We start from the raw sequence: 14,193 nt of genomic DNA, 5'->3' as shown, positions 1-14,193 counted from the left end.
GCTCTTTCTGCACAAGATACTGACCTCAGGTAAGACATCTGAATTTAGTCATAAGGTTAGGTTGGGAAAAAGAAAAGATGGAGTCAAGGCTAAAATTTATTTCCAGTGTGATGCCTGCAGATCATCCAGAAAAGTGTTGATTTAGGAACAACTGCTACTTATACATAGTTACACAATTAGTTTATTAGCTCCTTTCTCACTTTGACAACTGAATCACTCCAAAATCGTTGTTTTCTCTAATGTAGTGAATTTACTGGTTCTTGTCTCTCTTTCTGTGTCTGAAAGCTAGTAAGTATATTAGGTTTCACACAAAACATGGTAACTTTTGCAGGGGGAGGGGACACAAAGAGCAAAAATGTGAAAATCACATGCACTCTTAATCAAGACTTGGGCCTATAGTATCCCTTTATTTGGCCATATTCCTGTGAAAATATCTTCATGGCCCCCCAAAAAGTTTCATATACAGATTTTCATTACCAGTGGTTAGATCCTGTTGGAATTGTGCCATTAAAGGATTCTTTTTTCTCTACTTGAAGTGACTGTGATTTCTGTGGTATGCTTGAAAGGGAATAGAGGTTACATAAAGTCCACATGTGGTTAATGCTGGCCACTACACTCATGAGAAAATTACAAGTTTGTCTCACATTATATAAGCAGCCATGGTGTAGCAACAGACAGATTAATTTAGCTGACAATAAAACAGTCTTATAATTTCTGAAATTTTAGTTTGGATTTTTTTTTTTTTAATTTTACCATGCCTTTCTATGTTGGTTTTTTTTTCCATTCAGTTTGGCTGAAATAGCATTAAATGCTGTGTTGTACTTCTGAATTATTAGGCAACTATATGTGCTCAAAATTTCTATCAGAAAGACTCAGGGAAGTACAGTTTATTTGCCAGTTAGTAGCATTATTCACTGACAACTCTTCTTTAAAGGTTGAGGCAGTTTCCACTTTACGAAATTCATTCTGTACTCATCACTTACAGTTCCTTCAGGTTGGTGGGGAAGGAAATGAGCAGTGCTCTGGGCTTCAGAGATACTCAGCATCTGCAACTTTGGAGTTAATGGAAGTTTAGAAATCACAGTGCATATAAAAATTGAGTTGTGGATGTTTTGCTCAGTTCTTAGCAGCAGTATTCTGGTTTTGGCTCAGAATGCTCTTGCTGGCTGCCAATCAGCTGTGTAAATGAAAGCCGCAGTTTAAGCAGTCTCACGGTGTACTGCTGTAAACTGCAAGGCCAATCTGCATGCAGTAGTGTTTGGTATGCTTGAGCTGTCTTTCAGCTCTGCAGCTTGTCTTCTTCATACTTTGCCAGCCACTGAATGGAGAAGAGAAACCAGTTTTTCCAGCCCACCTCTGTCCTAATGAGAATAAGAAAATTAATATAGATGGGCCTTGCTGTAGCAGTATCAAAGAGAGATACTTTTGGTGAGGAAGATCAGAGAGTTGTGCTGAAGTCCCTCAGTTTGTGCCCTACTGACTGTACTGAGATTCTGGGTATATCTGGTTTGTATTGTGTTTTTTATTGCTGGTTTTAGGTTAGGTGATCACTACCTGTATTGTGTATTACCAATTACTGAGATAAAGGCACTCACTTTTATGCATTGTGGCCATGGATTTTGTCTGGACCAGTGATGTAGCAATGAATGGCTCTGTTCCTACTGCCTCCTTCCACGAGCTGTTCCATCTGCCTAAAAGTATTTATGACTCCTACTACACAGCTCCACTTACAAAAATTAATTTCTTTAGCTTTAGTCTAGGTACTGTCACAAAAAGATATAACACAGGCCCCCAAAAAGTTTTGGTTTTCATTTACTCAACAGAATGAAAACATATTACACAAAAAGCTGCAGCAGTTGAAAATATCTGTGTGGTTCCAGTACAAGATCCTTGACTTGAGTCTACATATTCAGCCTGAGTGCATATTTAACATGAGTGTCCATACTGTGTCGTAAGGTTAAAGTGTCAGGTTAACAGCAGCATGGCTTCTGAGTGCAGTTTCAGAGCCTGCTAGTATCTATACCAAAGTCTGGAGACTTCTGTAAATGATGGAAAATGTTTTGTTTCAAAGAAAATTCAGATTAACTTCCTTAGGAATCAATTTTAAAAGTCTTCAAGGGATTTATGCATTGTTTAGTAAGCCTTCCAAGTATGCTGTAATTTCCATCAGTGGGAACCCATTGGTACTTGATAATTCAACTTTTCTAAAACAGAAATGTATTTTATAAATGGACATGAAGCTGAATGTAAACAGTAGGTTATACAGAGTTAGGTGTTTGCGAGGTGCCATCTGAATTAGTCACTGATACGGGTCCTGTAAAATACATTTTTGTCTTGGAGACAATGCAGTGTGGACCAACTGAGATGAGACTGGCTAAATATTAAGCTGTATTATTTTAAGTCCATAAACAAGATTCTGAAGACATGCTGCTGACAGATAGAATTGCTAGAGCGGGTATTTTTTTCACCAGTGACAAGCAACTCAATACCTAACAAAAATAGCAATCTACTGATAGGGAATCCAGCCAAAATCATTCTATACAAAGAGGGATAATAAAAGATCTGCTTTCAAGAAAAGCAGCTATGCCAAATTGAGACACACAACTAACAGAAAGAATTATTGAAAAGAAGTGGACATTAGCTTTGTTTCTAGAGAAGGACATTAAAACTAGGTAGACGGAGGTGTGTTGGAGGGGTTTTTTTTAAAGGCAGGTAGCTACATGGCCTATTTCTATTTCTAAAAATATTTGTACTGGATCTTGAGATGACTTAAACTGACAAACAGACATTTACATCAGCAGAGTTGATTAACAACAAACAAATTATGATCCCTTGTGTTTTACAAGGTGCAATATTAAACAAGCTCTTTCCTCAACCTGAAGGTGACAGAAACATTTATAAAAATTTTTTTAGGGTATTGTAGGTGTTAGTTTGATGGAGGACTGACTGATTAGCCTAGATGCTATATTTGCACACATGCAGGAAGAAGACACACAACTTTTAACTTTTACATGGTAGTCTAATTTGGGACAAATTCTGAAGCTGGAATGGATTCCATGTAGAGATTGAACCAGTCAGTGTTAAAAAATTTACATGTGAGATATTGATGCAGGCTAACACTAGTTTTGTAAGTAAAGAAATTCGTTAGTTGCTGGCACTGTTAGCAGTGCCTAACTAGAAGTCTGCCCTGTTTATGACTAAGTGGTAAGAAAGAAAAGATCCTTGAAAGCAGAAGTCGGGAGGGAATTTTTTCAACCACTGGGGTTTTTTTGCTTTTCAAGAGAAGATGCAATTTTAAATGATTAATGTTTGTTTTGCAAATGTGCATTTTTCTAGGCACTTGCAAAACTTGGTTGACAAAAGGCAGCTCTTTCCTTTTATTAATAATAATTATTATTACTCAAAAAAGGGTCAAAAGATAATTTTAACTCTGGATTTTTTCCTATGATAGATTTTGATGGGTGGCCCTAACCTGGTTTGGTTTAGAGATCTACCACCCACAGCATTGTGCAAAATCAAGTATTTGCTGCTTTTTGGTCCATGAGACAACAGTTTTCATTGCGGGGCTGGGAATGGCAAGAAACTCATCAATTCCAGGATCTGTGAGCAGACTTTTATTGCATGTGTTTTATACGTGTATCCCTCCCCCAGTTTCACCTTTGTCACTGTCAGTCACAGCCTCAACTAAGAGTTTACATACAACAGCTGCTGAAAGTTGCTGGTGAGAAAAGTAATTTGTCATTAGGTTTTATCTACAGTTTCACCTAAAATATTAAGAGAAAGGAACAATAATCATGAAATACACTGTGCTGAAAACAAGAGTACATAAGCATTGACAAGAGCCCATGGACTGAATTCTTGCTTAAACTGGTATACATCAGACCCTGAGGCAGTTACACCACTGCAAAACCAGACTGTGAAAAGAAGCAGTTCATAAGAGCTCTAAGGCCATATTCATCCCATTTAACCATTGGCAGTATGCTGAGATCATGGTAGGCTCCTCTTACTGGCAGAGGAAAGAAACAGTTGGTTCAGCCCAAGGAGAAGCTGAGTATTCCTCTCTGTCTTCACTGACTATTCGGGCAGCAACAAGACTGTTGAGTTTGTACAAACTGCCCAGCAATCAAAGAATTTGGATCCTATTTCAGGCTTTGACACTCAGCCTGTGGTTCACTTCACTTCTTTCTGCCTAGCTTTAGCAGGTTTCCTGATTTTTCGCCGTGCAATAATTTGGCTTTTTCTTTACTACTGCTACTCCTGTTTTGCAGGACTGGGAGACAGGGAGGCTAGGCAACTCATTCAACATCATACAGGAAGTGATACAGCAGAGGAGGAGGTTTCACAAACCATGGGCAGATGTCCTCAGTACTCAGCAATTTTTCTCTAATACACGTTATTAGCAGTAGAAGAACTGGGAATGAGACCAAAATTTAATTTAAGTGATCACAGCTCACAGTCTCAATATAAGACTTTAAATTTCTTAATAGATATTTAAACATAACCTAGAGGCCTGAACTGTAAAAAAATTACCAAAACCTGAAAAAAATCCCAGTAAATATATTCACAAATTAAGAGACTATTACATCTTTCTTTCTGCTTTATTCCAGGATGCTGCTTCAGCCTGACGACTCCTTGCAGATTCTAGCGCCTGTGGAAGCTGATGTGGGTTTCTATGCTTGCAATGCATCCAATGCCCTGGGATCTGACTCTGTCTCCATTGCTGTCACTTTAGCAGGTAATAGTTCACTCTCTGTGATTGCAGGATAGTCCCTGCCACTTGTGTGATTCTGGACAGAAATTGTTTGTGGGGCAACAGATGGCTGTGAATGCTGGGTGGGCAAGGTGAGTCAACAGAGGTACACTGGTGAAAACATGGTGTGTGAACTCTGGAAAACCCTGAGGCATAGTCCAGCTTTCACAGACAGTTGATGAGATTTGTGGATTTCTGCAAGAGATCAATGCCTTTTCTCCCTTGCTACATCTGACGTGCTCTCAAGACAGTACTCATCCTTATTATTCACAGCCTATATGGGCAGAACAGTGCAAGCCTCCCAACTCATATGCTTCATTTTAAACCTAACACTGATCTCTTCAAGTCTAACAGACTGATTGAAGGACTTATTCAGATGTACATTAGGCAGGTCTGAGAAACATCAGAGCTGAAGAGCTAGCCCCTTGCAGGATCAAGCCCTGTATCATATTCAACCCATTGTGGCAGAAGCATGGCTGACACTCTTTTAATTGCTGGCAAAGAGAAGCTCACAAAAAATTAACTTCTGTGTTTATATTTCTCTACCAACAGTTGAGTTCTAAAGCAGACTAAATATCCTTTGTTAGTTTAGATTTCAGTTTTAAAGAAAACTCACCCAAGTAAAAGTGAAGGAAAATGGGAGGTAGTACACAAATCCAGCTTATTCAAGGTTTGTTGGCAGGCAGTGTCAGCAGGCTTACAACCATGTCAGGACTAGTAGAAGGACAGAGCAGCAAACATGAATAAGTAGCTGTGGGGTAAAGTGAAGGGACAGAAAAGACAGCTAAGGACTGTGATGAGGCGGAGAGGTCTTAGAGAAGGAGGATCCTATTTATCGCAAAAGCAAAAGGAAACACATTAGGAATGCTAGAAAGCTTACTGACTTTTCAGACCTCTCCATTTCACTGCTCCAGAATGTGGAAGCATTTGGAGGCCTCCAGTGTGCAGGCAGTGACCATCAGCTGCCAATATGTCCATGTATGGTTAGAGGAAGGAATAGTTGTTGATGAGCTTAAGTTTTTTACACCAAACATGGAGAAAATTTCAGGTAAGAGGAGCATAAAGAAAACCTAAGAATGCAGCAATGGCCAGCAGTGAAGCTCTGATGATCAGTAAACTAACCGGAAAGAGACCCTGTCTGTCCCTTAGAAGGAGAAGATCTGAAGCCCCCAGAGTGGAAAAGGAAGATCTGCATCAGAGCTACATATTACATGTAGGCAAAAAACACTGATCCTTTTTACACTGCTGTAGATCAGGAATATCTTTGCTGAATCCTGAGCCACATGACAGTGGTGCTGCTGCTGAGACAGTACATTGTTTTATAAGGAGCAACTCCACAGTAAACTTCTTGTGTTCCACCAGCAAGAAGCTGAACATGAGGTTAAAAAATCATCAGTCAAAACTGCTATTCTGTCCATATTGCTCCAGTGAGTTTAAAAGCCATAGTCTTTGTAGAACATAATTTGTGGAGACAATTTTGTGTGAAGTTATAGAAAAATAAACTGATCATTAGGTATGCATGTGGCACAGGAAGGCTATTGGGTTTTTTATTATAATTAATTGTCAAGGCTCTAGTTTAACCTTTGTAGATAAATTAACATTCATGAATCCCAGACTCAAGCTGAACTCTGCTTAGAAACTGGTATACATTTCCATCTTGCATCCAAGGCAAAGAGCTGCACATCTTATGAAATGTGTTTGGAACAATGCAACAACTTTTTGGCATAATGGAATTACTTTCTCCAAAAAAAAAATTGAAAGATCAGACCGTCTTTAGAGGGATCAGGAGTAGGGCAGAAAGCTTATTTCATTGAAGAATTTTCTGATTAGTTTAACATATGCATGGAAAAAAAGGCAGTGGAATATGCTTCCATTTTTCTCAATGGTTTGCTACTCATTTATGGGTTGAACAGCAAACAGATTTTTGATCTTTTGATGAGATTGTGGAAACCAATCAGGAAAATAAAAGGCTGATGGATAGCTGAAGAACTTTTCTTTCTTTTCTTTAGTCTTTGCCACAAAGCTTGAAAACTTTTGGAGATATTTCAACAATCAAATGTAATATTTTACTTTGCTATTCTTAGGCATTAAAAGCACCAAAATAAAAATTAAAAAAATACCACCACCCCAAACTGATATGACAGGAATTCCAGATGAAAGGCAGCTTTTAAAAGCCCTGAAATATAGCTATATGGAGCAATATTTAGTTAGGGCTGAATTAAATTTTCAGGACTCTCCATGAGCTCAATGAAACCAAATTCTTCTTCTCACTTCTATCTTTTCTTCCTTGGTCACCTCCAGACTAACACACAAATTAAGCCAGTGGTAGACATTAGCCTAAAACTGCAGCTTCTGGAGGCAATTGATGATGTTTGAACCTGTTTTGTATCTGACTATTTAAAGGGGAAAAAAAATGTGTTTATAGATTTTGGGGTAAAGATGAGTTTGAAAATACAACACTGAGTCAAAAGCACCTAAGTCCCATACTCTTTAAAGCATTTTTGTCATGTTCTGCCCCTCGTGCCGATATCCTGACTGCAGAGCATTTTGGCTGGGACAGGAGCTGCCTTAACCCAGCTTTGTCTGCTCTGCTGCTTCACTCCCCTCTCTCAGAGCTAAGCCCGAGTATCTCTGAACTGTGTGGTGTCATGTAGGCATGCCTTTGCAGTGCCCGTACAAAAGGAGTTGCAGAAGGCTCCTCAAGCCCCCAGGCATAACAGCAGGGCAGCACCTTGACCCACTTGCTTGCTGTCACCAATGTTGGAAGCACACTGAAAACAATTTGAAAATTTTGTTGGAGGCAAAGCAGTTATCTTTGTTAGAGATAAACAGTGTTAATGCATAACACTGTTACTACAGGCTTTAGATAAAACGAAACAGTTTATCTGACCCAAAGGAGCTTTTTTATGTCCCTCATCTTCTTACACTAGCCATTACAAGAAAACTTTCTGGTTATGGTCTGGTCTTCCCAATCCCAGTGTTTCCACTATAGGTTAAAAAAAAACTGATTAATGTGTAGAAACAGCTTGTGTTTTCCTCTAAACCTCCTGCACTATTAATGTGCCTGTAGCCATCACTCAGGCTTTGGCAAAGGATAGTATTTTGGTTGCAGTACCAGGCAAACATCTTGCTGCAGCTGCAATTGTACTGGTAGTTATTGATTCAGCTGGTGCATGTGGCTTTAATGCTATTCTGCCTCTGCTCTAAGTATGCTTTTTCTTTTTTCCAAGACAGCTTTTCCCATGGAATTCTGCAACACTGTAATATTATAACAAACAGGTGGCCTTACACTCCAGCATTTTCCCTTGTCCACCTGTTCTGTGTAGGTACTTGCACCGAGTGTCCTAGGCCATCTGTCCCATGCAAGTCCAGTGTTCTTGGTCTGATAAACTGTGGTGCTTCTTTTATACAGGAAAGCCACTGATAAAGGCATCAAGAGCTACTGTGATCAATACTGAATCGCCTGCTGTCACTGTTGATATTGGAAGCACAGTGAAAACAATCCAGAGAGCAAATGTTACCATTAGCTGCCAGGTCGCAGGTGAGAAATTACTTAGTCTCCGATGGAGGTACCTTTGGCTGTAAATTTATGTGGGGTTCTTTCCTAAATTGGTGTCTCCAGGTGCAGCTGAGTGAAACTGCAAGGATTCCTAGGACTCAGGCAAACTTCATAGCTTCCATTAATTCTTAGCATAGAAGTTGTCTTCTTTTTATCAATAGCAACAAGAAAAGTGTAGTGGCTTAAGAAAATTGGCCTGGAACAATACAACTGGCATCTTTGTGAGAGATACACTGTATGATGTGGGTACAACAAAACTGATACACATTCCTACCTGTGGGGGATTCTTGGTGAGACTATACAAGCATGGACTGACTCATTTCCTCATTGATGGGGTTTTCAAAGTCCCCTCCGGTTAGTTCCTTCTCTTCCTGCCAAACTCCGTTCTTTCAAATGAAGAGCATGTTAGCACAGTCTTTTTCTGATTTTTCTTCTTTCATCTTGGGAGTGCAGGAATTCAGAGGAATTCTGCTGAAACAGGGTTCTCCCTGAAACTGTTCTCCAGCCAGAGACTGAATGTCCCTCAGCCTTACAACGGCAGTTTGCCTCTTTCCATGGTAACCAAAAGAGGTTGACTTTATCTGCATGTTGCAGTCCTACAGCTGTTGATGGGAATGGAGTTGGTATGGGGAGGAGGGATGGGGGAAGAGAGCGAGCTTGGAAATCCCTAAAGACCCAGAGCCAGACCTTTGATTCATTACACTTCCATGCATAGTATGAGGAGGAATTGGAGGGGAAGGGAGCAGCTTATAAAACACAAAGTGAGCCATGCTGAGTGTTACACAAATATCTCCAGTGGAGACTTGTATGAAGTCACTTAGACCCTTGCTTTAGCTTCTTGTCACTAGCAGCTACTTCAGATGACTCTAAATAAGCATCTGCACTGCAAATATAAAAATGTCCTTCTTTTTTTACACTTCCTGCTCACTTTAAGCACTTAGCAGTTGTCAGTTTTCCTTCTTCAAGTGCTGCCAACCATACCCCTATGCAAATTCTTACATGAAAAGAGTATTTGGCTCAAGTTTCACTATTTGTTAATCTGTCCTTTAGCAAAGTATGCACAATAGCTGTGAAAACACTAGGCTGGAATCCCAATTTATTAATTATTCTCAGTGGGATTAATGAATGAAAAATACAGCACCTTTTTTCCTAGTGGTTCATGAAGGAGTAAATTCAGTAATTCTGTTGCCCTCTCAATATAGACATTAGACACTGTCTAGCAATCAGACTGATGTCCAATATCTTTCAAGGAGGAAGGAGATGAAAGCTGGACTCTTTTTCCCCAAGCCCCTGCATGGCCACCTGCACTGACAGTGTGTGAATGAGACTAAAAAGTATATGAACATAAATTACTTTGAATTTCTCTCTCTGGGTTCTCTCAGCTGCAGATGGGGAGGTCCCACAGATATAGACAGTGACTGCTGATTTAAGAAGTGCAGCCATTTCCCTTCATTATAAAGACATCATGAAAAGAACAGGACATAGCTGAGCAAAGTCGTCACAGTTCTTATGGCATCAGAAAAATAAAGGAGGGGAGCACAGCGTGGCCAGGGACACAGATTCAGTGCCTTTTCTGAGAGGAAAATAATCTCTAGCAATTTTATGAAGCCTACCTACTATGACAATGTATGTCCACAATGGAAAATTTTAGCAGTGTCACTGCAGAATCACTGTGTTCTCTCCCAGAAGAAGCCTTTTTGCTATCTGGTAGAATTACTGTATATTGATTTCTTCTGTGATACAGAATAAATTCGCTTAAACCGTAATTTTTCTTCATGGGTGTTTATCCTCTGCTACTGCCTCAGCAGAAAATGTCAGCTATGTTTCACGCCAGAGATTAATACTGTTGAAATTATGATAAAGTCATAGACCACAAGCTGTGATGTTACACAGGGAATAAGAGAGTGAGTAATGAGGGCAGAAATATTTTTACAGGCACTAGAATCCTATTTTCATACAAGTAGTGTTAATAATTCAACAGCAATTAAAAAAAGCTACATATGCAAAGAGATCCAGGAACAGAGTGATTTGTCAGCTATCTCACCAATGCCTGAAAAATAAACCTGGTAAAGAACATGACAATAAATATAATTTTCCTTCCAATGTAAGCACTGTTTTTTTGTTTTAGCATCAAGGTTGTGATTATCCAAGCTTTTAATATATTTTTGATCATTCTACTTAGAACAATCAATTCTAAGGAGAAGAGTAACATGGCAGTATTGCTTCAGTCAACAAACATGGTGTATCCTAGTGAATTCTTCAGAGTAGATGAACTTTACAGCTATGTAGTTTGCCAAAGTTCTTCAGAAGGCATTAACAATGAAATGGCCATCAAATCATAGCAAGTTCATGAACATAATTAGAAAGCAAACAAACATATCCAGAAAATATGTGGAGACTTATCTAGATGAAAAAACTCTTCACACAGCTTTGTAAAGCTATAGCCTTTTTCCTTCTAGTACTTTCTCACTGGTCATTTCAGGATGCCCTGAGCCAGCACAGCAACTGAGAGTTGTTCCAGATCAGAATTTGGTGCCTGTTAATCTCATCATTATAAGCTGTGTTGCATTCACTGTGCTGAATAGTCTGTAGTATAGGACCATGCATGTGTTTGATCTTGATGTCTTGGCTCATATAGGGACACATCTTTACTGAGAGTCAGCAGGACAGCAGAATAAATATTTATAAGAGAAATATTAAGTATAAGGATCAGTTCTGACATTTTCTAAAGCTGCTCTTTCTGTCAAGGGACAGAAGTATACACTTGCTGCTGACAGGTGTTGATAAGCCTGGAGAAGGTTTCTTAAGAGATATTGAAAGAGAACATTACCAGAGCCTAGGGAGTAGTTTTATATTGCTCTTTAACTTCTTTTGAAGGGCATAAGCACTGTCAAAATCTGTGTTCTGAGCTGGAATCTATAGATATTAGCTGTAAAACAAGGAAAACCAAAATAATTCTGGATGCATTAGAGTTTAATTGGCCCCTGACATGAATTATGTCAGGTTGAAACTCTGTTTTGGTCATACCACAAAGATGGTGGTGTAGTTTTGTTCAAGCTTGAAGACCAGCCTTATTTCACTTGACATAACTTTGCCACTTTGTTTGTAGAGGTGAAAGAATATTTTTTAAACATAGGTGATTGTGGTCAATCCCAGACATCTCCAAAACTAATCCTAAGGTAACTGCCACCCAAAAGTCACTCAGGAATCTTGCAGATGCCTGTGACGCCCAGCTGGAGGATTTTCTCCAAGCTTCAGAAAGCCAGCAGCATTTCTGGTGTGGGAAATTTGCTTGCTGTGGGCAATTTCACTTCCAAATGGAATGTGGGAGTAATTTGTATCACATCGGTGTCACTAGGAAGCTTTCTGTTGACTTCAACACTTAAATTGTGCAGATACTTCTTCAGATGCCAGAAGCCTCAATCGATCTGGTACAAGCTGCTACTGAAAATACAGTTGCATATGAAAGGAAGAACCAATTTTAAAAATCTAGTTCTTAGGGCATTTCTTTGTGGTATCCTTCAGGCCATAAGACTTTTAACAGAGGCACCCCCACCTGCCAAGCATCATGTACAATTGGTCACTGCTGAGTCAGAACAGATTTGTAAGAATGACTTAAATATATTACCATCCTGCACTGTATATCCTTCTCTCTCTGATGTTTCAGCTTGCAGCTTTTTCAACTTTCCTAAACATTCCTTTCCTCTGTATTTCATCTATATGCTGGAGGTTATATTTTTCTAGTTCTTACCTTGCTTTATGACCCATATTTGTTCATCAGCTATACCAGATTCTGACATGCAAGTCACTATTTCAGGAATATTATGTCACTGGAAACAAGTTACCATTGATAGATCTTTGTATTGTTATGCTTCCTTTCCCCAGAAGCGCCTGGTTTAGCAAAATTATCTTGATTGGCATGCGTAGTTCTGCTTGCTACATATCCCAGGTAGCCTTTTTTGTGCTGGATACATGCACAGTGATGGAGGGGAAAGCTGAAGAAGAATAGGCTTGCGTAACTATTCACCACCTAAAGTCCTGCCTGCCCAGCAAAGTGAGTTTTGTTTCCAGCTGGCACTTCTCAGACTTTAAGTCTCTGTGATTGTTTCTGCAAGGCAAACACACTCAGCCCTCTGTCATTCACCATTACCCAACAAGACTGATTTAAATGCTCTTGCTACACCTAGTGGCAATGCTGTGCAATGATGTGTTTGCTCATCCCTGTGCTGGCTGCCTCAGGTTCCTGTCTTGAGGCTTGTATATGTCACTAAAGGTGGAAGCGCAAAGGAAAATGAAGCTGCTGCTCAGTGACACATACTGCTTACCTGCCCTAAACTGTAGGAACAGCCGTACAGGTTGGTTTCAAAAAATCTCCTGTTAGTGTGGAAACTTCACATCAAAGACAGAGGAACGCACTTTGTAGAGTAGCAGTCAGAAAAAGGTTTTTGTAGAGCTGCTGGACATTTTGTAGGTACAGTGCACCTTTCCTAGACTCAACAGTAATACCTCAACAGTAAGGGGTCTCACCTTTAACCCCTTGTTGCTTCTTCTACTAGTGAAGTGTATACAAGAAAAATCTGCCTTTCTGGACTAAGACTACCTGAGCAGCTGTCTGCAAGAAGCTAATTAGTTCTGCATGACTTTCTGTATTTATGTATTTATTTTACTTGAGTCCCTGCTCTTGAGGGCTGTGGTCATATGAAATCCTCATTGTCCCTTTCCCTTCTTCTTTACCCTTCACAGCACTCCTCATCCCTTCCTGTTCTCCCACTATTTGCACTTGTCTTCCTTCATAGTCAAGAAAAACTTGAAAGCTTTACCCAATTTTAATCTTCAAAGTTGGAATTGGAGAAAGCTTTATAATTTTATAATCTTGTGATTGTTTATTTCTGCGGTACATTTCTTGGTACTTTCATGCCTAAGTTCGGCAATAACCATAATGTGAAAACCTGTGCACTGTAAGTAGGTTAGACTGCAAGAGAGAGTGGATCATCCCTTCAATAGGGTGGCATTGGGAGGACAAGTGCTGGGATGTGAGTGTTTTTCCATTTCAGGGACTGCAGAACTGGAAGAGTCTCCTTTGCTCTCCGGAGCTCACCTCTCAAACTTCCTTTCCCCGCAATGGAAATACAATAAACACAGAGGCTTGAATAAACTCAAGGGTTGGGGTTGTTTGCTATCCAGCAGTTGTCTGAACTCCCCTGAGGACTCTGCCTGGATGCTCTGGAAAAAATCAGAGTGAGGTTTTAAGTGGTGGTTGGCCCACCCATGCCACATAGGTCAAAGAGTAGCAGCCAGATGGAGAGCTGTGTACTGGTCCTATCCCAGTTGTGAGGTGGCGGGTCAGAAACAGGCCAACAGCCCATCCTTTTAAAAAAGCTGAGTTGTAGCAACTCAAACAAGGGTAAGCCTTTGGAAAACAGTATCATAGACAAGAATGATTAGTTCTCTGGTATGCCATGAAGGATCCAGATTAGCATATGCTATTTACCCTCAGACAAAGGTGAGAAAAACCCTGCAGTCTCTTACAGCCTGCTTCCTGCTGCTTTCTGAATGTGGATGAGACCCTCTGCCCTTACAGGGCTTCAGCTTTCCTTCCTAGCTGCCAAGATCAGACATACTCATCCCAGATGTCTTGGCAAAATCACCAGGTGACTCTGGGAGAGGCGGAAAAAAGGCCACAATTCTTTGATGTGGAAGAACAGGGAAAATCTCCCTTTCCCACTTCCATCTGCATATGCTTAGTGAGGCACCTGTATTCAGGCAGCCACTATGAATACAGACAAATAGGTGGTCGTGCTCAGTGAGCACAGCCCAGGTGAGGTATTTCTGATGCCAGGGCCACAGAATTGACGGGGGGGGGGGGGGGGGGGGGGGGGAGGGG

At 40.2% G+C, this 14,193-nt stretch overlaps 1 protein-coding gene across 1 annotated transcript in view; it reads left to right on the top strand.

Moving 5' to 3' along the window:
• Nucleotides 1–14,193, top strand: part of ADAMTSL1 (ADAMTS-like 1) — a 177,763-nt gene that overhangs the window by 138,028 nt on the left and 25,542 nt on the right. The window contains exons 21-22 of the mRNA XM_010564475.1: nt 4,608–4,735; nt 8,163–8,291. Of these exons, the coding sequence (XP_010562777.1) occupies nt 4,608–4,735; nt 8,163–8,291 (257 nt within the window). The remainder of the gene's footprint in view (nt 1–4,607; nt 4,736–8,162; nt 8,292–14,193) is intronic.

The sequence above is a fragment of the Haliaeetus leucocephalus genome, unplaced genomic scaffold (genome assembly GCF_000737465.1).
Source record: "Haliaeetus leucocephalus isolate CR32 unplaced genomic scaffold, Haliaeetus_leucocephalus-4.0 Scaffold180, whole genome shotgun sequence".
Taxonomy (NCBI): domain Eukaryota; kingdom Metazoa; phylum Chordata; class Aves; order Accipitriformes; family Accipitridae; genus Haliaeetus; species Haliaeetus leucocephalus.
Note: the sequence above shows the minus strand (reverse complement) of the source record. Positions and strands in the feature narration are given on the sequence as shown.